Source organism: Hemicordylus capensis, chromosome 5 (assembly GCF_027244095.1).
Source record: "Hemicordylus capensis ecotype Gifberg chromosome 5, rHemCap1.1.pri, whole genome shotgun sequence".
NCBI classification, from domain to species: Eukaryota; Metazoa; Chordata; class Lepidosauria; order Squamata; family Cordylidae; genus Hemicordylus; species Hemicordylus capensis.
This window is the reverse complement of record NC_069661.1, coordinates 223,309,949-223,337,336: the sequence shown is the minus strand read 5'-3', so window position 1 is coordinate 223,337,336 and position 27,388 is coordinate 223,309,949. Positions and strand designations below refer to the sequence as shown.

General features: G+C 43.8%; 1 protein-coding gene across 7 annotated transcripts in view; it reads right to left on the bottom strand.

The window, feature by feature from the left end:
* The window catches only part of SYN3 (synapsin III), a 304,303-nt gene that overhangs the window by 213,316 nt on the left and 63,599 nt on the right, over window positions 1-27,388 (bottom strand). For all 7 annotated transcript variants that reach the window (XM_053257382.1, XM_053257387.1, XM_053257380.1 and 4 more), the window contains exons 4-5: window positions 26,099-26,190; window positions 4,294-4,450 (exon numbers count right to left, since the gene is read on the bottom strand). In XM_053257382.1, coding sequence (XP_053113357.1) covers window positions 4,294-4,450; window positions 26,099-26,190 — 249 coding nt within the window. The remainder of the gene's footprint in view (window positions 1-4,293; window positions 4,451-26,098; window positions 26,191-27,388) is intronic.

Sequence of the window (27,388 nt, the reverse complement as noted above, 5' to 3'; positions counted from 1 at the left end):
CAGACAGGGGTGTAGCAAGGTTGGACTGGGACTCGGGACAAGAAAAAGATGGGCCCCTGCCAGTGTTCCCTGTAAAAGGGAATCCTAGACGTTGCTGACTACAGCTCCCAGAATCCCTAGCTGCAGTGGTCTTTGGCTGAGGATGCTGGGAGTTGTAGTGAACAATATTTGGGATTTTCTGTTAGAGGGAATACTGGTCCCTGCCCTCCAGGGCAGTTGGGGAGATAGCAAGCTGTCTCTTAGTCAGTGGGCCCACCCTCCTTCAGGGGCCCAGGGACATTTGTACCACTTGTACCACCCGAATGCGGACATTTGCTAGCATTTATATTTCACACTCTTGCTTATCTTGTTCTTAAAGTGCTGCTGCTAGCCTGGAGCTGAATAGGCAGGACCACAGATCTTAATACATTAAAGTTTAATTCTGGGAACTTTAATTCTTAATTTAATTCTTAATGCTCCTGGAAAATTAAAGTGCCCAGTCTTGATGATGCAAAAGAAATGCAGAAATTATGTGGCAGGACTCTGTGCCCTCTCAAGTACTGTTGGCTGTCACCACATGTCTAAATAAACTAAAGTATTCCTTTTAAAAAGAAAGGAATGGTTTGAGACAATCCAGAATTTTTCCATGAGCAACGTGTCACTGCAGAAAACTGCCATTATGCTCACTCGGTGATCAGCAGATGAAACTAAATAAAACAGCCCTCCATATTCTCATTGATTATGTTGGCAACCCAGGTTGTTGATGCAGTAGAAAGAGGACAGCTTGTTTCTCATAACTAGTCACTCTAACCCTGAACATCTGATGGGAAAAAGAAAACCAAACTGTTTTGACTAGCTCCATAAGGAAACACGTTAGAGGTTAGTGAAAGAGAGTGAAAGAAAGGAGGACAGACACAACAAGCAAAAAACCCAAAACATATTTGCCCCTGTGATGTTATGTGGCACAGTCAAACATACAAAAACAGCCCTGTTTCATAAAGGGAAGGGAATATGTTGCTCAGCTGGAGCTTCTATATGATTGACTGCTTGTGTGGAAGCCTGGGAGTTATCTGTCTGGTGGAGGGGAGAGGCTGGTGCCACTTCTCAGACCATTGGCCCATCTAGCTCAGTAATGTCTATTCTGACTGGCAGTGGCATCTCCAAGGTTGCAGGCAGGAGTCTTTGCCAGTCCTACCTGGAGATGCCAGGGAGTGAGCCTGGGACCTTCTGCATGCCCAGCAGATGCTCTACCACTCAGCTATCACCCCATCCCCTAAGGCAGAGGTTCCTAACCTGAGGTACTCCAGATGTTGCTGAACTACAACCCCCATCATCCCCTGCTGTGGAGTACCACAGGTTAGGAACCCCTGCTCTAAGGGGAATATCCTACAGCCAACTCTGCTCACACAGACCCACCCCTCCAAATGCAAACCAGGGAAGACCCTGCTTAGCATAGGGGACAATTCATGTTTGCTTCCACAAGACCAGCTCTCCTCTTATGCCAGTGCTGCTCCCAGCTGAATATATGAACTGGGGCACAGAGACGGCACGTGAGCATATGACACCAAATAAATATACCTACGGATACAATGAAGCTATTCTCACGACCACGAAAACCAGGCTAGGGAAGCCCAGCCTGTTTTTCGCTGCGCGTGAGAAACGCCGGGAGCCAAGTGGCTCCAGCGAGCCCTCTTAAGTAGCCTGCTGCTTAACCTGGGTTTTGGGTGCGAGCACGCCCCAAATCTGGGCTAAGTTCATTGGGTGTCTGCAGCTGCAGGCACACTCGGGGGGAGGGGGGTTCCCAGTAATGCACTGTGTACTTGCGTGGTGCATTATTTGGGTTTGGGGGGGCGGGGCACTGCACGGTGGCGCTTCCATGCACCTGGCCTCCGGAGCTGCCAGGTGAGTGGCTGGGGAAGCTGCCGCTCATCTGGGCGGGCAATCCACCCACCCGGAGACTTCTCTGTGATCGTCTGCGGAGAGGTAAGCACTTTCGGGCTTCCTCTCCACAAAAGAGGGTAGCTCTTCTCACCGATCATGAGAAGGGCTTCAATGTCTTTCAAAGAGATGACCTTTGAGTATGAAAACTTTCCTACTTAGCTTTCATATTTTAACTTTTTTAAACTTAAAATTTTAAAATTTTAACTTTTACTCTTCCTCGAAGTTCCCTCTCCTTACTGGCTTTCAGATAAGGCTGTAAGACTCATTTCTTTCATTTGGCTTTTAGTCTTGTTTGCTGGTCTGTTGGCTTTCCCCACAACACTGTTTCATTTTTTTTGTCTTTACGTTGTATTTTAATTTGTTTTAACAGATACTGTAAACTCCCTTGCACTGTGGAAAATCCATTCAGGAAGCTTTTGCATTAATATATAGATAATTGACTTGGAATGGGAATAAAGCTTCCGTCTAGCTTTAAACCAATCTTAAGTTACAGACAATTTTTTTTAAAAAAGCATCTGAAATGAGATCTTTATCTCTTCAAAGTCTTCTAGGAGCTAGATCACAGTAACATTAAAGCTCCATAAAATGAAGTTGCCTGGATGGTTATTCAAAATCACTTTATGTAGAAGCTTTACATCGTAACATAACATCTTTTTCTTTACAGGCTGCAAAATCTGGAACCCTATGTAGATGTAAACAAACAAACAAACAAACAATCTGTATTTGTTCGCCGCTCAGCACCCAATAACAAATTGTTCTCTGAGCGGCTCACAACAGAAGATGTAAGTATTCTACATGATGGATGTTAGTATTCTACATGATGGTGGTTCAACATTGCACTAGCAGGCCCTGCCTTGGGTGCACTCAATGATCATATGTTGGATATCACATTTGCATAAGGGTCTACCTGTGTGGATCTCAATCCATGTGATCTCAAATCCCAGAATCTGCACATTTGTAATTTTGCTGCACACATATTGCTCAAGTGGAATTACATGCATCATTCTCTGTGCAGTTGTGACATCCAATGCAGGGCTGGTCAGCATTATTATAACCTCCTCCTGTCTCATATAGAATAGAATACTAACAAGGCTTTGCTGATTCAAGATGGCATCAAACACAATCATAGAGTGGACTCCTCCAAAGCATGTTCTATGTGAAAGAACTTAATGCGGAGGTCTACAAAGTAATGGAAAAATTATTCGTCTATGTGAAAAAAATTAATTTTGTTCCGTGATTGTTTTTCTTTCCCTGTACATGTTTCAATTTTAGCTAGATGTTTAACAAAACACTGATTGTGGATTCTTCGTTTCTAATATCTACTTCGTAGCCTATATAGCTGCAGCAGAGTAATTCCCAAGGTTCTGCAACTTGTGTTTTTAAATAATCTGCCATATAGTAAAAAATCTGTTTTCCCTGCCAGGAATGATCTCAGCAACGTAAGTCATGGCTGAAATGCATATCTGACCCACATCCAATCCAATCAAGTCAAGTACTATTGCCAAATGCCAGTTTGACCTCTGATTTTATTAAGGAGCAGTGAAAGAAAGAAGAGTCTTATCAACATGTTCCCTTACGCTCAGCTGGTTGCAATGATATGGATGGCCCGCTACTGTACTATGAATCACCTGAATATGCCACATTGCAAATGTTGATATGCACCATATCCTACACTTGGCAGATGAAGCAGGGATACCCTGCCCCCCCCCGCCCTTTGCCCTAAAATACCAATATTGTTAGGGAATAGTAGCACAGTGCTGTTCTACTATGCTCAACACAGAGATGAGGTAGTTGAGGAGTTCATTTACTTTTAGAGTTTTATTCTACCTTTCTTTTAGAGAGTCAAGGGGTTTAATAAAATCCATACAACAGTAATTAAAAAAACCAATAAAAATCAGATAAAAAACAACACTAAAGGATGGGGGCGGGGGCTAGCTCATAACACTCCACACACCACTTTTTCCATAGAAGTTTCTTTGCCTCCTAAAAAAGCATATGGTTGGGTTCTGCATCCCTCTATAGGGAGAGAATTCTATGGCTGGGAATAGGGTACAAACAAGAAGGCCATTCCATGCTGTAACAGAATTTATTTCATGGCAGAGGGCAAGGCCTACACCAGGTTCATATGTTAGAATCGAATGAGGGGGCAAAGGGTTAAAGCCCCCTCCCTATCATGATACAGTCCTGATCTACACCAGGCTCTGACAGGCTCCTATTTAGTACAGAACAGATAGACAGGTCAGCTCTAACGACATGCCTAATGTAACGTGTAGTTTGGTCCTTAAATTTTGGACACAAGTGTTTCATTGGGAGTTCCTTCAGGCATGGGGATGCCCAAGGATCCCTCTCATAAAGTTAAAGAATACTACCTACCACCCAGGGTTTGCTGCAGAAATTGTAGATAGAGAAAAGAGAATTGACACTCTGGACTCCGCCATATTGGAGGCCGATGACAAGGCTGCGAAAATCCTCCCCAAGTGCCATGCTGTAAGCGTGCTGCCGGATGAGAACAAAGTCAGGCTTGAAGGATCTAGAAGACATAATCAGAGGATTTTTATTTATTTTTTTACAAATCAGCCAAGTCCTCTTCTTCCTACCTATTTTCCCCCTCTTCTGTTTTCCTCTACTTGGTGGCAGCACCTCAAGTTTCAAGTGTGGCATCAATTATTATTATCTGAAAACATCAATAAATAAAATCTTTAATTGCCAGGAGTAGTAGAGCTTAGAAGACTCCAGATACATTTCTCACAGTTTCCATTACAGGAAGACTCACATAGAAATGATCTATAACAAGGACTAAAGATAATAAATTACAGAAATAAAGAAAAGTATCTTCCCAGCAGTTCTCTTCTAAGAACCTTAGATGGATCTGGTACACTTTCTGCAATGTGCTATGCAGATGGCAGAGCAGAGGCAGTTTCTGAATCCTTGGAGATGGAGACCCGCTTAAAGACCAGCATGTAGGAAGATCACACATTGCATTTCTGAATGCACACCATTCATGGATTAAACACATATGTTCATTTAAAAAAGAAATTTCCCCACAGAGTGCAACACAAAGCAATCACTCTGTGTCCCGTCATATTATCTGTCATTGATAACAGAGCTTCATCTTGAAGTTGCTATCTCTGCCTCTAGCTAGGACAGCAAAGGCTGGCACACAGAGAGGTGACCTCAGTGGTGGTTGTTTGTTCCCCAGGGTGGCCCAAGATATTGTGGTGCATGATGCAAGGCACAAGATCCTGTCTGTCTTGTCCCATACCCCTGGTGGGGGCCAGCTCCCTTTCAAAACTAACATAAGAACACAAGAAAAGCCCTGCTGGATCAGGCCAAAGGCTCATTCAGCCAGGCATCCTGCCTCCCTCAGTGGCCAACCAAATGCATCTGGAAAACCTGTAAGCGGGGAAAGACTCTCATTGGTGTTCCTTAGCACCTGGTGTTCAGGGGCATGCCCCTGAAACAATGCTCAGTAGCCAATGGTAGCCCTATCCTCCATGAATTTCTCTAATCCCCTTTTAAAACCATCTAGATTGTTAAAACTTGCAAGCCTCTCCCTCTGTTTCTTGCACGCTTTGCAAGGAGTGTAGGAGGGGCACTTCTTGCAGAGTTTGATTGGGCCAGATCAGTCCCAAAGAGTTGCTCTGATAGCAATGGCAGAAGGCTCCTTGCCACCCTGCTGGCGTCCCAATTCATCTGCCGCCGGAGGCAAATGCCTCTCCTTGCCTCATGAAGTGAGGGATAAGGTTAGGGTCCCCTTTACTTGGAGATTTAAAATTTGAGCAGTTTCACATTCAAGCTGCCTTTCAGTGACCAAGGTGTAGTGTTTTAAGCTTTGAGTGGTGTTTTAATTTATTTTGTCTATTTCATTTCAACCGGTCATTTAATATATGTTTTTAGGCAGTCAGGGAACTGACTTGTGCACTGTCAGGGAACCGTTTGCACACTAGCTTCTCTCTTGTGGAATTGTTTGGTTTATAGAAGATTCCTAGGCATGTTTCAGGCTGCACTGTCAACATATGTGGAGCACTGCCCCTAACTCTAGTAGGCCTCATTATTGCCCTGCATGGGCTGAGAATCCTAGAACATGTGTCACACTCCCACATAGCTGCAGACTGCAGCAAAACATTGATAGCAGGGGCAAGCTTGACTGCCATTACTGATCTTTGTACTGAGGAAGCCCTTCTTAATTTTAAAAGAATCCCAGGAAACAGTTTCAAAACTCATTTAAGGTTATTACCCCACTTCAGTGTCATTTAAGGTTATTACCCACTTCCGTGTCATGGGCTATATATCTAAATAAATAAGCAATGCGGCAATGGTATCTGCCAACATAAGATTATAGATGGTGCATAATAAATAGCAAAATCTTTAGCACAAATGTTATCTGACTTCAGTTTGAAGTCAAGAAGACAAGGATTGAAGAATAGAACAATATCGGACCTCTGAAAAGTATAAGCATGCATATGTATTCAGTACTTGGTTTGGGCCCCTTTTGCAGCAATTACTGCCTCAATGCGGCGTGGCATGGATGCTATCAGCCTGTGGCACTGATGAGGTATTATGGAAGACCAGGATGCTTCATTAGCGGCCTTCAGCTCTTCTGCCTTGTTTGGTCTCATGTCTCTCATCCTTCTCTTGGCAATGCCCCATAGCTTCTCTATGGGGTCAGGTCAGGCGAGTTTGCTGGCCAATCAAGCACAGTACACTGTAAACTTTTCAGAGGTCCGATATTCTTCTATTCTTCAATCCTTGTCTTCTTGGTTCTATGTAATATTCTAATTTTCTGAGATTGGGGATTTGGGGTTTTCATGAGCTGTACGCCATGATCATCACAATTATAACAAATTAAGGCTTGACTTATCTCGCTTTGCATGTAATGCGTCTGTCTCATATATCAGTTTCACCTTTTAATTTGCATTACTGAAATTAATGGACTTTTGCACGATATTCTAATTTTCCGAGTTTCACCTGTAAATAAATTGTAGCTGATGATGATGGCAGTTGTAGTTTAGCACATCTGAAGCAGCACTGGTTGAGAACCTCTGGCTTAGGTGATAGTGAACAAGCCAATGGCAAGACTTGGGACTTTCTCCCATTCCCCTCTCTTCCTTCAGAACAAATAAGAAGATTGAAATCGCTCAATTCTATTTTGAATAAACCTCAGTTTTCTGTTATGAACAAATCTCAGTTTTCTGTTATGAACAAAGAAGATTAAAAGCGCTCACTTTCTGTTTTGAATAAACCTGTTTTCTGTTACGTCTGAACCCGTTGTTTATTCTAATTGTGCTTAAATCAAAGAAACCAGGATCAAACCATGATTTCAGATATTTGTTAACTAACCAGAGTTAGAATAAACTACAATTTCCCAAGTTTATACTTAATGGGAAACTGACACTGTAGTTTATGCAATAGTGAAAATAGAAGCTTTCAATCTCTTTCCTTGAATGTGAAGGAGGAGGAGGAGGAGGAGAATGCATGAGCCTTGCCTTGCTACAGCTCATTCACAATAATCTAAACCATGGTTTAGATTATTGTCTGAACCTGCTTTACATGTGAAGCACTTTGAACACTTGGAATGCATTAAATCAGTGCTGATATTCTTATTCGTATGCCATATTTAAAAACACATTAGGGTTGTTTTTAAACCCTGACCCTTTTCAGTCAGAGGTGAGTGGGGTTGCCAACCAGGGAATGGCCTGGAGTCTTCAGGAATCAACATCAGGTGATTCCAGGTGATTACTGAAAGCTATCCTGGAGGTTTTAATGGCTTAATAGTGCCCCTGGTGGCGCAGTGGTAAAACTGCCGCCCTGTAACCAGAAGGTTGCAAGTTCAATCCTGACCAGGGGCTCAAGGTTGACTCAGCCTTCCATCCTTCCGAGGTCGGTAAAATGAGTACCCAGAATGTTGGGGGCAATATGCTAAATCATTGTAAACCGCTTAGAGAGCTTCCAGCTATAGAGCGGTATATAAATGTAAGTGCTATTGCTATTGCTATTGCTAATATTGTGAAAAATATAGTGGTGGAGGGCCAAATATGTGGAGGAGAAAAAAATCTCCAGGAATAGCTTCAGTCAGAGCTGGCAACCTGAGAGGTAATAACTGCCATATTGAGACAAAGAGGTAGCTATAGCTTGGAAGATCTTATAGGGGATCCAGGACTTTCCACGTTGTCTCTTCTTTCTTATCTAAAGCTTATCTCTCTGTAATCCTCTTCTCCAGTCATAGCTCAAGAGCGCAGCAGAGGCTGAATCCCTACCTGACTGTTCTGGTTCAGGACCTGCTGTAGCTTGAATCGTGACAGCAAACACGTTCAGCTGACCAGCATGTTTTGGCTAAAGAGAAGTTTTGGAACAGAAATGTTTTCTCAGTGCTCAAGGCAAGGCAGGGAAAAGGAATAATTAGGCAATAAGATGCGACAGGCCGCACATTGCTGTGGTTTTTATGGCTTCCTCCGGCAAAGTTCTGAGGCACAAGGCCAACACATGAGTGACTTCAGCTACCTGAGAAGTGCAATAATCCCAGCAAGAATGTTGTTCCTCAGGTATGTTTGAGCTAATATAAAATAGCAGTTATGCGTATGACCTTGCCTTCCCTGGCTGTTAATATTGTCATTGTGACATCATGGATACTCATTTACAGGGCTTGTATTGAAGACTGAACTTGCAGGGAGGCTTTGTTCTTAGTCTTCTGCCCATTCGTATGAATATCTTGGATTGCATCTCTAACTGCAATCATATTGCACTTCTATCCAATAAAGACTTCAGGTTCAATATTCTTAGTATGCTCTGGCTAGAGTTAGAGTATTGCAATCACTGCTAACAACAAAACCCCCACCCTCAGCCCCCCCATTCCAAGACTGCAGTGCAATCACATAAAATAGTCAAGGAACTACGAAGTTTGGTCAGCCAAGGTAGCAGCCAATGTTTGTGGTTGCTAAAGCCCTCCATTGGCCTTGATCTTGTCTCTGACACCATGCTGAGCTCCAGTTAAAAGCTCCATTCAGGTTGGTATAAGAAGGGGATCAGAAAACTAGTTAGCTTAACACAGACTACAAATTATGTGGGTGGCAGAACAGCCCAAGGCAGTATAAAATTGAGGGCCAAACTATATGTGATGTGGGAAATGTGTGATTGGATCTTCCAACTCTTTGAAAACTTTAAATCAGTTGGGGAGGGGGCTTTATTTTGATCAAAGCAGTGGTGCTGGGGGATGGAGTTTTAACCCTTTAACTCTCACATGCTGTTTCCCCAGTCTAAACTGCTCTACCCCAAAGCTGCTATTAGACCCACAGGGTGGGTTGGAGGAGACAGAGATTATACAGGTATGTGTATATTGCTTCGGGGGTGATTTAGACTGGGGAAATAGTGAGCGGGGTGGGGGTAGGCATAAAGCACTCCCTCCCTCAAACCATTGCTCCAATCAAAATTCGAGCCTCCTGCGATCACTTTAATGTAGAAAGAAAAGGTTGGTATGATCACAGACCTCCTGTGTCATCTCTGTTTTCAGCCTGATGCTTCAAGTACAGAGCATAAAGTGAAAAACAGAACTTGATCAGATCATCAGTGGTGACAGTGACTGCAAACCGTACAGTCCGAAGCAGTGAGTCTGCTCTGGATCGCTACTTAAGGTGAGCAGTTGAGTTGCATCTTCCACAAACTCCCAGTCCTATCTATCTATACACATATTTTTGTAGAAAAATGAGCAGATTTCATAAAGAAGTCCATGAAAAAAATGCATATCAAATTGGGCCCCAAGATGTCAGAGCAACATATATAGGGTTCTTCCATTTTATATTCACAACTCCCCTATGAGGTAAATTAGAACAGAAGAGCAGGGTCAACCCACTTGGGCAGCCCTTGAAGACCCCTCTTGGCCAACCTTTGAAGCCCACTGCACTAGTATCCTGCAGCAGTAGTGGTGTGAGATTCATTCATTCATTCATTCATTCATTCAACATATTTTTCTACCACCCAAAACTTACGTCTCTGGGCGGTTTACAAGTTGGACAAGACACCAGTGCTACTCCTGCTGACAGAAGTACAAGTCAGCTGATGGGAGCCACAGAGGCCCCTGATTTACTCTCATGGGGAGGGTAGCTAGTAGAGTTGCCATATTAGTCCCTTAGCTGAGGGGCTGACATGGTAGCCCCCATTTCTCTCATCGGCCAATAGTCTTTTCCCCAGAACACCCTGATTTATCACAAGGACCTTTGGGAGAAAATCCATTGGACCATGGGAAGGAAGACTATGAGCCGAGTCTCATGATCAGTGAGACCCAGTTCTTGAGAGTGTGCAGGGAGAGTGGGCTAAGCCCGCTCTCCCTGCACATGAGCAGGGAGGGAGCCCAGGGTGGCCGGATCGGCCGCCCACGTGATTGCCGGTTCTGTGACGGAGCTGGTGAGGGCTGGGGAGCTCAGAGGCTTAGGCCCCCGGAAGCTCCAGTATGCCCTGCGTGAGCATGCAGGGCATACTGGGGAGACCCCCAGAGCCGGGAGGTGGCTTTTCGCCTCCCCTCTGGGGGTCTACTCGTGGGTAGCCACGGCACGAAGCCACACCATGGCTACTCATGATCGGGAAGCCCAGGTTTACAGAGCGCTCGCTCCACAAACCCGGGCTTTGGGGAGGGCTACAAAAGCAGGCTAGCCGCTTGTCAGCCACTGGGCTCGCCTGCGAGCCCAATGGTTTACACCATCAGCAAAAATTGGGCTAGGCTCTCCTAGCCCGATTTTTGCTGATCGTGAGAATAGCCCCTATGCCACACAAGTCTCAATTGTACTTTCTCTCTGTACCTTCCCACTGTTTTGTACCTTCCCACTGGCTAATGGAGGAAAATGTGGTGGCAGGTCCTCTTCCTCCTACCCTCCAAAAGTAGGAGGAAGAAGTCACCGTCACCAAAATCTCCATCGCTTGCTGTGTACCATCCACTGCCAGTAAGCATGCAGGGTGGTGGACCCACCTGGACCCACCATCAGGGAGGTGAGTCCAGGACTGAACTTTGTCCCAGGTCCTGCCCCCATCTAGCTCTGATACTACTGAAGATACCCATGTTCAAATCCCCACTCACCCATGAAGCTCACTGCATGACCTTGGGCCTGTCACTTACTCTCAGCCTAACCAACTTCGCATGATTGTGAAGATAAAATAGCTGGAGAGAGCTATGTACTCCACTCTAACTTCTTGGAGAAAGGACAGGATAAAGATAGACAGACAGACAGACAGACAGACAGAAAAAAGTAAGTTAGGCTGAAAGATGGCAGCTGACCCAACATCACATGGTGAGTTTTGTAGCTGAGCAAGGATTTAAACCCAGATTTACAGGAGACCATGTATAATTCTATCCACTACCACCATGGTGGCTTTCATTTAGTTCTTCATAACATTATTTTTCACAGTTATATTTCAGAGTAGACTTAAAGGATTATTCTTTAATGAACCAAAAATGAGCAAACTGGGGGCGAGGGGAGAAGTATTTCCCAGGGTCAAGTGGAAGTCATGGAGTTGCATGCAAGTACACAATCAGACCCAAAATTGCTAACCTTTGTTTTCCCCTCAAAACTAGACTCAATAAAAGGCTATGATGAAAGGAGGCAAATTAAGATAAGAATGATGCATGATCAAAAATGCAACAAGTTTAAATAGGTCTTTCATTCCTCTTGCGATTTAACTAATTATCAAAAACCTTGGCCCTGATAGATAATAACTCCTTCTGATAAGAAATCTGGACTGTGAAAGAGCCATGGAAGGTATTAATATCTCCGATCTTTCCCCACCCTTGTCTAGTAACACTAATTTCTGATTTTTTGGCAGCTGCCTCCACTCCAAATGTTTTCCCAATAACTGTCAGCATCTTTCTCACACATCGGCTGGACACCAGCTGCTGAGGAGTTAAAGAGGGACATTATTCATCCAGAAGATAAGCAAACCCCCAATAAGAGTACCCCTACACCAGCAGCTGTTTAATAGCAGCAACTGGAAAGCAGGCTGGACAGAACGAAAGAAAAAAAGAGAAATCCTTCTCTCCCCCCCCCGCCCCGCTTCTCTTTTTTTAAATGGCTGCAATGGCAGCAGGCTTAGTAAGAGTAATTTGTATAATTTCTAGACCTTAATACATCATACAATCCAGGACATTTATGGCCAGATTCCTTGAGCTACCATCTTGTCAAATAAATGTTTAATATGGGGTGAAACGGCTGTTGTGTCATGACTGGTAATATAACACTGGTGTTTAGCCAGTTCAGGATGTTGCAAGAGAAGTACACATTTGTATACCAGCAAGAGCCACCACTGCCAGTTGTAGCATAGCGTAAGGTGCTATGGTGATAGAGAGAAGGTCTTGAACCAGGATCCCCAGCAGCTTGTGCCTCATCTCCTACATGACCAGCACCCTGGCTTCTCCATAAGCCAACTGTACTATAAGGGTCAAGGGCATCCTCTGGGCTGCAACACCAGCTGAATATGGTCGTTGGTAGACATAACCACAGCTGAGGCTTCTTACTTTGCCTTGCCCTCACCTATGCCCCATGTTGCCTGGTGGTCACTTTGGAAATTGACCTTCAGCCCAGCTTTGGCTACATCCCTGCCTCTGGCCCCTTGGATCCTCATCTGGTCGCTCTGATCTCTTGCCCAACTGGACTCAACTATCAAGAGCAGGCCTGATAGACAGTGATATTGTGCAAAATGTTTGTACAGCAGAGAATTAGGGCAAAGAGGGAGCAATAGAAAGCAGGCCTGAATCTCAGGTCTTGATCACTATTGACATGACATTATGGACAGCTTTAAGTTTACCCATATGATGTATACATGTATGCTTAAACATGTGAAGTGCTGAATGCAGCAAACATGTTTGCCAAAATATGCACAACACATACATATTAGGGAGGCAACTGGTCTTTTCTGTCACAAGGGCTCTGAGCACCCTGCCTGAATATGGATTGCTTGGAGGGTATGTTCTGCAGCTCAGAGCCCCTGAAGTCGGCAGCCTGAATTAGAGAAGTAAGCAGAAGTGGATGCTTTGTTGACCAGACAAGAACAGAAGGCTAGGTTTCTGGTATTTATATCAGTATTTATCCCCCCTTGGGATGTCTCCAAGGGGTAGTCAGTGCTCCCCCTCAAATATTTCCCACTCCCCCTTTTACTCCACATCCACCATCCCACCCACCCCACCCCAAATATTTCCCACTCACCACACTTTTACACCAAAATGTGAGACAATACAGACATAATATATTATGGTCCTATAAGCTTGAATTATTTTTAAAGGCCTCTGTTGTTTAAAGAAGCCTCATTCACTCACTCCTAGACCCAGAACAAGCTAGTACAAGAACAAATATTTATATATCGCTTATCAACAAAAATCCTCAAAGCGGTTTACATTTTAAAAAATGATAAATAAGATGGTGCCCTATCCCCAAAGCTGTAGGAGTGAATGCTGCCAGGTAGGTAGAAGATGCATTAATTACCTTAATTAACTTATCTTAAGAGAGCTTGTCTTGTGGTAGCAAGCATGACTTGTCTCCTTAGCTAAGCAGGGTCTGCCCTGGTTGCATATGAAAGGGAGACTAGAGGAGTGAGCACTGTAAGATATTCCCCTTAGTGGATGGAGATTTCTTCTGGGAAGAGCATCTAGGTTCCAAGTTCCTTCCCTGGTATCTCCAAGGTAGGGCTGAGAGAGATCCCTGCCTGCAACCTTGGAGAAGCTGAGGCCAGTCTGCGTAGACAATATTGAGTGAGATGGACCTATGGTTGGACTCAGTATATGGCAGCTTCCTATGTTCATAATTAAATGAACAATTAATTACATTAATTACCTTACCTCTAGAAGTATTTAACATATAGCAACATCCTTGCTCCCCTTTGCTCTCTCAGACTAATTGTTCTAAATTTATTTATTTATTATTTATTTATTCGATTTCTATACTGCCCCTCCAAAAATGGCTCAGGGTGGTTTACACGGAGAAATATAATTAAATTAAATTAGATGGCTCCCTGTCTCCAAAGGGCTCACATTCTAAAAAGAAACATTGGACAGACACCAGCAACAGTCACTGGAAGTACTGTGCTGGTGGTGGATAGGGCCAGTTACTCTCCCCCTGCTAAATAAAGAGAATCACCACATTAAAAGGTGCCTCTTTGCCAAGTTAGCAGGGGTTAGATTTGCTCCTAACATTGGCTAATCCAAGGTTCCATTGCACATGCTTCTCCCTTTCTGCACCTGAAGCAGACCACACACAAAGGCTCTCCACACACGCGGTGTGAAGAGCCTAAAGGGGTTTTGTGGGGAAAGCGGGCTCAACCCGCTCGACCCGCAGACGAGCAGGGAGCTCTCCCTGGGTGGCTGGATTGGCCGCCCAGACAATTACTGGCTCTGCCATGGAGCCAGTTGGAGTGGCAGGATTTGGGGGCCTCCTGGTCCCCAGAAGTCCCGGAAAGCCCACGTGAGTGTGAGGCACATTCTGGGGAGTCTCCTGATGTCAGGAGGCTTGTTGTAGCCTCCCCATAAGGGGGCTACTCGTGAGTCGCTGTGGCGCGGAGCCGCACTGCAGTGACACACAATCACAAAACCTGCTTTTTGGGCACTCTTGCCCCCGAAACCCGGGTTAAGCAGCGGGCTACCCAAGAGGGTTTGCCACTGCACTGTCGCCAGGAGCCACACGGCTCCCAGTGGTTCTCATGTGCAGTGGAAACTGGTCTGGGCTCCCTTAGCCTGGTTTCCACTGCATGTGAGAATAGCCTCACTATCTACAGCAGCTCAGTAAGTTAGTTTCTAACCTTAGACTCAGATGTTCCCTAGCTGAAGCTCCAGAGTCCCTGTCAATTGTATTATTGGTGGGGAACCTGGGATTGCCACCATGTGATGTGTGAAAAGGCCCTTATGGGAATTATATTTGGGAGCAATCCTTCTGAATAGATTCACAATGGTTAGGCAGCACATTATGAGCAGACTAGATTTGTTCCACCTGCCAAACATAAAATCCTAGGAAAGTTATGTTGGTCCAGAATGTTCTATGTGCCATTGTGGCTGTAGATTCTACTAGATCAAGGTGCTCATATATATATAAGTACAGAACGTGAAACACTACCTTGATTTATTTCTGGCTTTATAGCACAGCTGTCACTGGGCTATATAGTGTTCCATTCAATGTAATGCTAAAGAAACTTCAACATACTGGAAAAATTACAGACTGTTGGAAATACACTGGAAAGTCATCCATTTAAAAACAACAGCAGCAGTGCCAAACTTTGCATCATTTGAAATACATTTAATCAAATGCTAAACCTATATAAAATTTATTATGTAAGTTGTCTGACACTGCACAGCATACTCTGTCAGTGACAGGAAAAGATATGTACTCTTACTGTATTCTTTTTTCATGACATTTCTTGAAGGTAAATATTTTCCATGCAAGATCCCTCAAGAAGAAACACGGAGGGAGAGGCTAGCTTTCCAGAAGTGTCTTCCAAGACTTACTTACTTACTTACTTACTTTATTTATTTATTTGATTTCTATACCACCCATCCAAAAATGGCTCAGGGCAGTTTACACAGAGAAATAATAAATAAATAAGATGGGTCCCTGCCCCCAAAGGGCTCACAATCTAAAAAAAAAAACATAAGACAGACACCAGCAACAGTCACTGGAGGTACTGTGCTGGGGGTGGATAGGGACTTGAACTAGGAATCTCATATTCAGTAGGCTGCTGAAAGTTTATTTATTTATTTATTTATATTTTACAGTGTATATCCCCTCAAACATGGTGCTGTGGAACCCTCAACATAATAAAATAGTGAGACAGTATAAAAATAATAGGTGAAGTGTGCCATCAAGTTGGTGTCAACTCCTGGCAACTACAGAGCCCTGTGGTTGTCTTTGGTAGAATAAAGGAGGGGTTTACTATTGCCTCCTCCCATGCACTATGAGATGATGCCTTTCAGCATCTTCCTATATCGCTGCTGCCCGATATAGGTGTTTCCCATAGTCTGGGAAACATACCAGCGGGGATTCAAAATGGCAATCTCTGGCTTGCTAGTCAAGTCATTTCCTGCTGCGCCATTAGGTGGCTTATAAAAATAATACCTGTGTAAAATATATGGACAAACAATGAGCCTCTTCTCACAATCAGTGAGAAGGGCTAGAGGGCGGTCTGCTTAAACTTACCTTCCCCGCAGATGATCGAGCTGGTGTTGCTGGGTGTGCTCCCCACATGCCAAGATGATTCCCCGCACACCAAGGCAGTGGAGATGATCAGGGGCTGGGATGTGTCATTCTAGCCCCCAGAAATACAATGATGTATTTCTGTGGGAAAGCCAAAGAATACCAAAAAGAAGTCAATATTTGCTGTATTGACTACAGAAAAGCCTTTGATTGCATCGACCATATCAAGTTGTGGAATATCCTTAGGAAAATGGGCATCTCAGAACATCTCATTGTTCTCATGAGAAACCTATACACAGGACAGGAAGCCACAGTCCAAACAGAACATGGTGAAACAGATTGGTTCCAGATCGGCAAAGGAGTAAGACAAGGCTGTCTACTTTCTCCTTCTTTATTCAACTTATATGGCTGTACTGAGAGAAGCTGGATTGGAAGAAGATGAGCATGGTTTTAAAGTTGGAGGAAGAAACATCAATAACCTGTGCTACACTGATGACATCACTCTGATAGCTGAGAATGCAGATGATCTGCAAGCTCTAGTAATGAAAGTCAAGGAGCACAGTGAAAAAATGGGACTATGACTAAATGTAAAGAAGACTAAACTAATGACAACGGGTACAGCAACTAGCCTCAGAATTGACAATGAAGATACTGAAGTGGTGGATAGCTTCTGCCTTTTAGGATTGACTGTCAACAGTAAAGGATCTAGCAGTCAAGAAATACACTGCAGACTAGCACTTGGTAGGGTTGCAATGAAGGCCTTGGAAAGGCTATTTAGATGCCGTGACATGTCTAAATTTACAAAGATTAGAATTGTTCAGACAATGGTTTTTCCCGTGACACTCTATGGATGCGAAAGCTGGACTCTGAAGAAGCAAAATAGAAAAAGTATTGACACTTTTGAACTTTGGTGCTGGAAAAGACTTTTGAGGAAACCATGGACAGCCAGGAAAACAAACAAATGGATCATAGAACAAATCAATCCAGAATTTTCGCTCGAGGCACAAATGACCAGGCTCAAACTATCATACTTTGGACACATTATGCGAAGACACATCTCCCTTGAGAAGTCCATAAAGCTAGGAGAAGTTGAAGGAAAGTAAAGAAGAGGGCGACCAGCTGCAAGGTGGATGGACTCGATTATGGCAGCAATGAATGCACCACTGAGAGACCTTAAAGGCCAAGTTGAAGACAGATCATCCTGGAGAGGATCTATCTATGTGGTCGCTAAGAGTCGACACCGACTTCACGGCACTCAAGCAGGCAAGCAAGCAAGCGATTTCTGTGGGGAGCCCGGGGAGGGGAGGGGGGATTCCTATGATGCACTGCATACTTGCGCAGTGCATCATTGTATTTCCGGAGGCGAGGATGACATATCCTGGCTCCCAACCCTCTCAGCTGCCTCAGCGCACGGGGAATAATCTGGACACATGAGGAGCATGTCCAGCAACGTTGGGAAGCAGTTGCACACCCAGCAATTGCTTGCAGCCACGGCTGCCACACAATCAAGAAAACAAGGTTAAGAGAGTGTTCACTCCCTCAACCTTGTTTTCAAGGGTGGCTACATAGGCGGGCTTGCCACCGTGTCGCTGCAGGGATCGGGCCCGATCCCAGCGGTTCACATGTGCGTGAAAAACCAGGCTGGGCTCCCTTAGCCCAGTTTTGCACGTGTGTGCGAATAGCCTCAATGTATCCTATAAGGGGGCTTTCCTCCACCTGCCCAGACTCCTTATTCAGGGTTTTGTCTCTTTGTCTCTTTCCTTTGGACTACTCTTGCTTCTAACCCAGGGTTTCTCAACGTGTGGGTCCCCAGATGTTATTGGACTTCAACTCCCATAATCCCCAGCCCCAGTGGCCTTTGGTTAGGAATTATGGGAGTTGAAGTCCAGTTACATCTGGGGACCCACACGTTGAGAATCCCTGTTCTAACCCAACTCTCCTAAGTTACTCCTTCTCTTGTCATGCTTGCTGCTCCATGGATTCTTCACCTATGCTTCCTTAGGCTTATGCTCTCCTTCCCTATGTCTACCCTCTCCTTCCCTATGTTTTCTGCTTGCCCTTTCCCTCTCTAGGATCTAAGTAGCTCAGCCAGTGGCAGACAGACACTGTTGCTCATTCCACCCTTGACAGGGGATTCATCACTGTCTACACACACACACACACACACACACACACTGCCTGTCCTAGGAGTTCAGAGCTTTATGACAAAAAATAATTTATCTTGAGATATATGTACACAATGCATAAGGGTGAATTCCTCCATTGTGGTAGATTTCCCCACTACACAGGGTAACAGCATACTGTACATAGCATGAAATTGTCATAAGACTATATATTTAGGCCATGGAGAATCTTGGATTTAGAACATAAGAACAGCCCTTCTGGATCAGGCCCAAGGCCTATCTAGTCCAGCATCCTGTTTCACACAGTGGCCCACCAGATGCCTCTGGGGAGCCCACAGGCAAGAGGTATGTGCATGCCCTCTCTTCTGCTGTTTCTCCCCTGCAACTGGTATTGAGAGGCATAGAGGCTATTCTCACGATCGATGGAAAGCAGGCTAAGGGAGCTTAGCCCATTTTCCGTCGGTCATAGGAACCACCAGGCTTGCAGATGAGCCCAGTGCTCCCAAGGCGGGTAGCCCACCTTGAACACCCTCCCCTTAAATGAGGTTAACGGAGCAAGTGCTCTGTTAACCTCATTCCTTTGCCCGTGTGTTGCCGCAGCACACAGCGACATACAAGTAGACCCCTGACCCAGAGGCTGCAACCAGCCTCCCGGGCTCGGGGGTCTCTCCAGGATGCCCTACGCACTCGCATGGGGCATCCTGGAATTTCTGGGGCCATGTGGCCCCCAATCCCCACAGTTGTGTGGGCGGCCGATCCGGTCGCCCAGCTACGAGCAGCTGCTCAGCTGCGAGGAGAGTGGGCTAAGCCTGCTCTGCCCGCAGAACCCTGTCAGATGCTTCATACATGTCATGTGAAGTGCCTCATAGTGTGTCTGAGGCTTGAGGTGTCTCACATCCACCAGACAAGTACTGTAGCCATTGATAGACCTGTCTTCCATTAATTTGTCTAAGCCCCCTTTAAAGCCATCCAAGCCGGTGCCCATCACCACCCCACAGCAAAGAATTCCACAGATAGATAGATAGATAGATAGATTATTTATTTATTTATTTATTTATTATTAGATTTATAGACCACCCCATCCAAAGGCTCTGGGCAGTGCACAAGTTTTAAAAAATTATGTGCTGTGTGAAAAAGTACTTCCTCTTGTTGCTCCTATATTTCCCGATCTTCAGTTTCATGGGATGACGCCTGGTTCTAGTGTTGTGATTGTGTGAGAGAAATTTCTCTTTGTCCACTGTTCCCACTCCATGTATAATTTTATACACCTCGATTCTCTACTTAGTCGCCTCTTTTCCACAGTAAAGAGCCCCAGATGCTCTAGCCTAGCCTCATAAGGAAGGTACTCCAGGCCCCTGATAATCTTGGTTACCCTCTTTTGCACCTTTTTCTAGTTCTACAATATCCTTCTTAAGATACAGTGACCAAAGCTGTATGCAGTACTCCAGATGTGGCCACACCATAGATCTGTATAAGGGCATTATAATATTAGTATTTTTATTTTAACTCCCCTTCCTAATGACTCCTAGCATGGAATCAGCCTTTTTCACAGCTACTGCGCACTGAACTGACACTTTCAATGAGCTGTCCACCACGACCCCAAGATCTCTCTCTTGGTCAGATCTCTCACCGACAGCTCAGATCCCATCAGCGTATATGTGACATTGGGGTTTTTTGCACCAATATGCATCATTTTACACTTGCTTGCATTGAACTGCATTTCCCATTTTGTCACCCACTCCACCAGTTTGGCGAGATCTTTTTGGAGCTCCTCACAATCTAGTTTGGATTTCACTACTATAGTTTAGTGTCATCCGCAAATTTGGCCACTTTGCTGCTTACCCCAATTTCTAGATCATTTATGAACAAGTTAAAGAGCACTGATCCAAGTACCGACCCCTGGGGGACCCCACTTCCTAATTCTCTTAATTGTGAAAACTGTCCATTTATTCCTACCTTCTGTTTTCTCTCCTTCAACTAGTTACCGATCCGCACATGAACCTGTCCCGTTATCCCATGACTGCTATGTTTACTCAAGAACCTTTGGTGGGGAACTTTATCAAAAGCTTTTTGGAAGTCCAAGTATACTATGTCAACTGGATCACCATTATCCACATGCATGTTGACCCTTATATTCAACTGGTTTCAGCAAGGCCTTTTCTTCTATATGTTTAACAGTTTTGTCCTTAGGTACGCTTTCCATCAATTTACCTGGCACTGGCATTAAACTGACTGGCCTGTGATTTCCTGGATCCTCCCTGGATCCCTTTTTGAAAATTGGAGTTACATAGGCTACTTTTCAGTCCTCTGGCACAGAGCCTGATTGTAGGGACCAGTTACATATTTTTTACTAAGAGATCAGCAATTTCACATTTGAGTACCTTCAGAACTCTTGGGTGGATGCCATCTGACCCTGGTGATTTGTTAATTTTTAGTTTTTCAGGACAGTTTAGCACATCTTCCCTTGTCACCTCAAACTGGCCCAGTTCTTCAGTCGCTAAACCTGAAAAGCTCAATTCTGGAGAGGGTATATGGTCAGTATCCTCTGCTGTGAAGATGGATGCAAAGAACTCATTCAGCTTCTCTGCAATCTCCTTATCCTCCTTAATTATCCCTTTCACACCCTCATCATCTAAGGGGCCAACTGCCTCCCGGGCAAGTTTTCTGCTTCTGATATATCTAAAGAAGTTTTTGTTATACCCCTTGACCCTTCTAGCTATATGCTCCTCAACCTCTCTTTTTGCATCTCTTATTGTCTCCTTGCATTTCCTTTGCCAGAGTTTATGTTCCTTTCTGTTCTCTTCATTTGGTCAGGACTTCAATTTTCTGAAGGAAGTCTTCTTCCCTTTTATAGGCTCCCTGACTCTACTTGTTAGCCACATTGGCGTCCTCCTCAGTTTGTTGGTACCTTTCCTCCTTCTTGGTATACATTCCAACTGAGCTTCTAGTATTGTGGTTTTAAATACATTCCATGCTTTCTGGAGTGATCTGACCCTCCTGACTCTCCCTTTCAATTTCATTTTTACCAGTCTCCTCATTTTTGAGAAGTTCCTCTTCTGAAGTCCAACACATCTGTGTTGGACACATCTATGCTAGACTACCTTGACGATTCTCCACTTGCATATATGTTGAATTGGATCACACTATGATCACTGCTATCCAATGGTTCTGCAACTCTCCCAGGTTTTGGGCACCACTCAGGATTAAGTCCAAGGTTACCATCCCTCTGGTTGGTTCCATGACTAACTGTTCTAAGGCACAGTCATTTAGCATGTCTAGAAATTTGGCCTCTCTTTCATTACCTGAAAGTGAATTTAACCAGTCTACATGTGGGTAGTTGAAGTCACCCATTATTACTGCCCTCTCTCTTTGATGCCTCTCTTATCTGTTTCTCCAACTCCAGGTCACACTCAGCATTGTGATCCAGAGGGCGATAGCACATCTCTAGTAACACATTTCCTTTCAGTCTTCATAATACCCATAATGATTCTGTGGAGGACTCCAGTCCAGCTAGGTTTTCTAGCTTGTTGGAATTCAATGCAACAGGTCACAACCCTGTCAACAATGCACACTAAGACTGATCAACCAGAATCAATAGTCAAGTCTCTTGTAATTAAAGGATCAGTGGGTTTATAATGAGGAAACAACCACCCCCTGACCTCTCCATGGTTTTAACTGACAGAGAAATTTAAGTCAACCATCAGGGTAAAGCATGAATGCTACTAGACAAAAAGATTGAAATGCAGACAGAAACTACAACATTAAACCACTCCCTGACTAGAACTAGCAATATCTTCAAGGGATTTACTCCTCACTAACCAGAATTGTTTCCAGAGTCCTGACCCATTGCCCTCTCAGCTTCTGTCATCCCTTTTTGACCAAGCAAGGAAAGCTGATATTGATCCAGGAGGACAATTACTCTTCTTTTTGATCCGTTCGCTCTCTGTTTTGATAGAAAAAGACTGTCCGAGTCTCATAGAGGATTCACTGGACTAATAACTATGCTATATATGTCATCATAACCGGCCCTAGCTATGCTGTGACTTCTGCTAAAAATGATCTTCTATAGCAGTTGTTAACTTGCAACATATTGACTTATGTAGGGGCGAATTTGATCTTGAGCTCACCTGCAAAAGATCTTTGTATTCCAGCCTTTATTTTTGTACTTTGACTATCAGTTAAAAATGGTTCCGTTTGCGCAGGAGTTTCAGCAATTTCCAGTTTAAACTTTTTATCCCTTGAATGAACTGCAAGTGCATTTCTATATAAAGTGTTGAAAAGTAGTAAGGAGACTGTTGTGAATCCAATCTGTATTCCAGTCATGTTGAACACATGATGAGGGCTTCAGCTCATACCATTCTCACCCAGTATCCAAATGCTAGATGAGGCAATCTGTGCTATCTGCACAAGCCGCTCTGATGTATTGACATGAAATTGTCCTGGGAGGAAAAACGCACTTACCTTCCCCAGGGCCACTCCTACATTTTCAGTTCCAAAATGAGTGGAAGTCTCCAAGAGAGACCATAAAGGAGCGACACTAAAAAGGCAGCTTCATATTACTTTACTTCTCTAAAATAGTACATATGTGAAGCTGCTTTCTGCCGTTGGTTCATTTAACTCAGTATTGCCTTCAGTGACTGGCCTCCAGGAGCTTTCCCAGACACAGAAGGCTTTATCATGGGCTTTCTGTGAGGCTTTACTGCGAGTTCGAAGTTGCCAGCAAAAAAACCCCAAAAACCTGACACAAAAAGTGGATTTTTTTAACTCAGAATATAAATTGGGCTACATGCTAATGCATGATGAAAAACCCAAATTGTGTGTGAAGTGCTCCCTGATAGCTCGCAGGGACTTCAGGGTAAATTTGGCCAATATGTGAATGCACACCCTCCATTCTAGAGGAGATGCAAGCTAAAAGCCGGGTGTGAAAAACTTCCAGGTTTTCAAACATGAGCCTTTCCCAGCCCTGCCTGGAGATGCCAAACCTGCACCCTTCTGAAAGCAAAGTACTTGCTCTCCCACCGAGCGGCAGCCCCTTCCCTATTAATATTAAGGGCCTTCCAAAGTCCATTGTTAGAGTCAATGGTTTGTAGCGATGAGCTCAAGTTTTTCATCCTAGAAATTCCACTTAATGGGATTCAGACTTGTAATATTAAAGATATTCATAACTGCATTATATGTATATGTAGCAATGTAAAAGTGTATTTCTCAGTGCACAACTTTCAACAAAAGGAGGATGTCACACCAATATGAACCCTAAAAGCACAATCTTATTTATTAAAAGCTTTTAACTGACTTGAAAGAAGGTCTCATCTACAAAGATCTAGCAGGACATTTTCAGAGTTCAAAGCAACCTCCGTCTTCAATGTATAAGCAGCTGTGGTTATGCATGCCATTACAGATGAATGCAACCAGCAATAAAATAAAGTACAGTACTCAATTTCCCAGTGTTTTCTTGTTTGCTCTTCACTTGCGTACGATTGTGGACTGAAGAACATTTGCATGACACATTGGGGTTTGTGGGTGGGAGCCCAAACTAGAACACTGGATAGAAATCTGTTTCCTGCCTCCGCACAGATTAATTCAAATGCTGTGGGAATGCTTTCCTCCCTCTGAATTGAAGTTAGGGAGGAGGAGAGCAGAAATTAGGGAGCCTTTCCAATAGTCCCATTAAAAGCTTGCTGCTTTCATGCTGACAATGCAAAGCGTGTGAATCTCTTCTGTCTCCCTCATCCCTGCCCAGTATCTCCTAAATTACTCCAAGGGTGGTAACACAAGACCGTCCTGCTGAGTTTCCCAAGGGCCAAATCAGCACATGTGTTGAACAAATGCTAAGCATTTGTAGCAGGGTGTCAGAGCAGATATATGTCAAAACACATGCTTTGGGCTACATATTCAAGATGTCATCCTGAACAAACACCTACACATTCATTATCAGCCTGATCCACAACCCAACTAATTTAAAGTTCTACTTTTCCTACCTCAGTGAGTTTGATGGGACTAAACTGGACTACATTGAATTGGATTCTGGATGGGGCAGCTGGTATGTTACACAAGAGGCCCAGACATCTTTATCGTCAGGATTTCACCGAATATGCTTTTTAATGTTGATATTTATTTCATCATTAGAATCAAATGTAGAAATTACTGAGGGTGGGGTGAGATTAATTTGAACATTCAGCACATACTGATGCTGTTTGGTGACCTTTCATTTTCATGGCTGCTGTTCCCAAAGCAGTTTACATACATACATACATACATACATACATTAAATGGCTGCCTGTCCCCAAAGGGCTCACAGTCTTAAAAAGAAACATAAGATAGACACCAGCAGCCGCCACTAGAGGGATGCTGTGCTGGGGATGGGTAAGGCCAGTTGCTCTCCCCCTGCTAAATAAAGAGAATCACCACTTTTAAAAGGTGCCTCTTTGCTCAGTTAACAGGGGTTTATCATACACTTAAAATTAATTTCTCTTAAATTAGAATTTAAAGAAAACTATTTCCATATTTCTAAATATAACTCTCAAATATCAAAATGAATATCTTTCTCCAGATCTTGCCACCAACTGATTGTAGCTTTTAACTTGTTATACATCACAATCAGAACACAACAAAATATTATATAGTCTAGAGACCAAGTGTCTTTCTGTTCCCAATGCTACACAATTAGATTCCTAAACTAACAACCCTGATTAATTACTTTTTAAAATATCTGTGTGGACACTGTTATGTCCAAAATAATAGGCATATAAAATCATTTCCCCAAACTCATAAAGTCAGGTGCTACACGAACAGCCCTGGAAAGGGCATCCGAAGCCAGAGTGTCACTACCAAGGTCATGGTTAACACCTACCGGGATACTGGAAAGAAGAGTATCTTCAGAGGACCTTAAGGAATGGGCAGCAGGTGGAAAGATATAAAGGCTGTTCTTATGAGAGCACCGCAGGGATCCACACAAATCCCGGCACACCCTTAACCCAGCTGCCGGGATAATGTGTGAGCTCAGACTGCTTGTGGTCTGAGCGCACACAGAAATGGGCACCTAGAGCGCCTGTCTGAGCGCATGTTCAGCACATAGTGCATTGTGGGCTTCCCGGAGACCGGGAGGCATCATCCCAGCCTCCAGAGATCCATGCTGCTTGGTGTGGAAACCGCCCTGAGCCATTTTGGAAGTGCGGTATATAAATCAAATCAAATCAAATCAAATCAATAAACAAACAAACAAACAAACAAACAAACAAACAAACAAAACATTTGTTTTATTGTCTGGGGGAAGGTAGGTGAAACCCTGCCTTCCCCGCCACTTGCCTGCCCAATAGGTTGTGTGAATACCCTTATTATCTGCATATTGCAGAGGGGAGAGTGCTGATTCCAAGAAATAAAAGGTTGTCTAAAGACATCTAATAAGTCCATGGCAGAGCTAAGATGGTAAGAGGGAGCAATTGGGTTTGTAACAGTCTTAGCCAATGCACAATACTGAATTTATGCAAACTTCATAAAGACTCAAAGTAAGCCTTATACTCTAGTCACATTTAAGATAAAAGTGTGTGCCAATATTTGTAAGTAAAAAAATCTTTTCCCCACGCACATCCACAGCTGGTACTATGAAACTACTGGGAACATCACACATATGGAGCACAGAGGGCTGAAAAAGCAAAAAACTATGGCCCTCCCAGGTATCTTATCTGGAGGGTCAAACAAGACTTTGATGTTAAATGCATCATTTTAGACAAGGGCTTATTTTCCATTAACAATAGCAACCACGTAGGGGCTCAATCCAGATCAGGACCATGATGCAGAGATAAGGAACATTTAACCCTTTACTTATGTGCCATTTTCCCGCAACAATGTGATATGTCATGTCTCTTTTGGACTTTAGGTGCAAATAAAGCAAATATTCCTCACCTGACCACTTTGGTGCCATTTCTTATGACCTGCATGTCTACCATACACCCAGCAGTCACATATGAAGCCAGGTTAAGTTCTGAAAATTCTGCCTGGAATGGAAGAATAAAAGAAAAAAAAGCTTACTTGCAAACAGAAAACAACATAATGCACTAACCTCTTTGCAGGTTTCTCTTTCAAATGTAATGTTTATCTCAATAAGGTTTCTACAAGGCAGCAGCAAATCTAGTTAGTGCTGATTTGCATGGGAAACACTCAAGACGTATTTATGGTCCAGTATTAATGCTACCTGATGAGTCTGTGTTAGGCTTTTTTGTAATCATAAAAGAGAAATTAAGAGTAGTCTGAATGAAATCCCAAGGGGACATCATTTGAATAGGAACTACATTCCTTCTTGGAAACCTTCACGTGGACTTGTTTCTGAAACCTGATACTGCTTCTTAACCTTGGGCCCCCAGATGTTGTTGGACTACAACTCCCATCATCCTCAGCCACAAAGACTATGTCTGGGGATGATGGGAGTTGTAGTCCAACAACATCTGGGGGCCAAAGGTTAAGAAACCTTGTCACAGACCATGCAGTTTGCTGCTGTGTAGTATGATGAACAAGTTGTTCTAGTAAGAACTAATCAGCCTACTTTATTTTCACTGTCTCTACAACTGGATTAAATTTGGTTCAAATCGAGGTTCACAAGTTAGATCTCTTGCACCTCAAAGGTTCATGCATCCACCATCTTGGATCAGGGTGGATGACATTATTACAAACTATACCACTGAGGTGTCCCTGTATGTCACTCACTACAACTGTATCAAATTTGGTTCAAATGGGTCAGATAGTCCTCAAATTAGTGCACTTTGCACCTCAAAATTTCACACATCGACCATCTTGGATCAAAGTGGATGACATCATCACAAACTCTATAAGACATCTCTATGTGTCCATACAGCTGTAGCAACTTTAGTTCAAATCAGTTAGACTGGTCACAAATTAGTGCACTTGCGCCTCAAAAGTTTACGTGTCTGCCATCTTGACTTGGGTTGGGTGACATTGTCACAATCTATGCCATTGAGGTGTTCCTATCTGTCCCTACAGCTGTAGCAAATTTGGTTAAGTGGTTCACAAGTTAGCCCACTTGCGCCTCAAATGTTTATGTGTCTGCCATCTTGACTTGGGTTGGATGACATTGTCACAATCTATGCCGTTGAGGTGTCCCCTATGTGCCCCTACAGCTGTAGCAAATTTGGTTCAAATTGGTTAAGAGGTTCACAAGTTAGCCCACTTGCGCCTCCA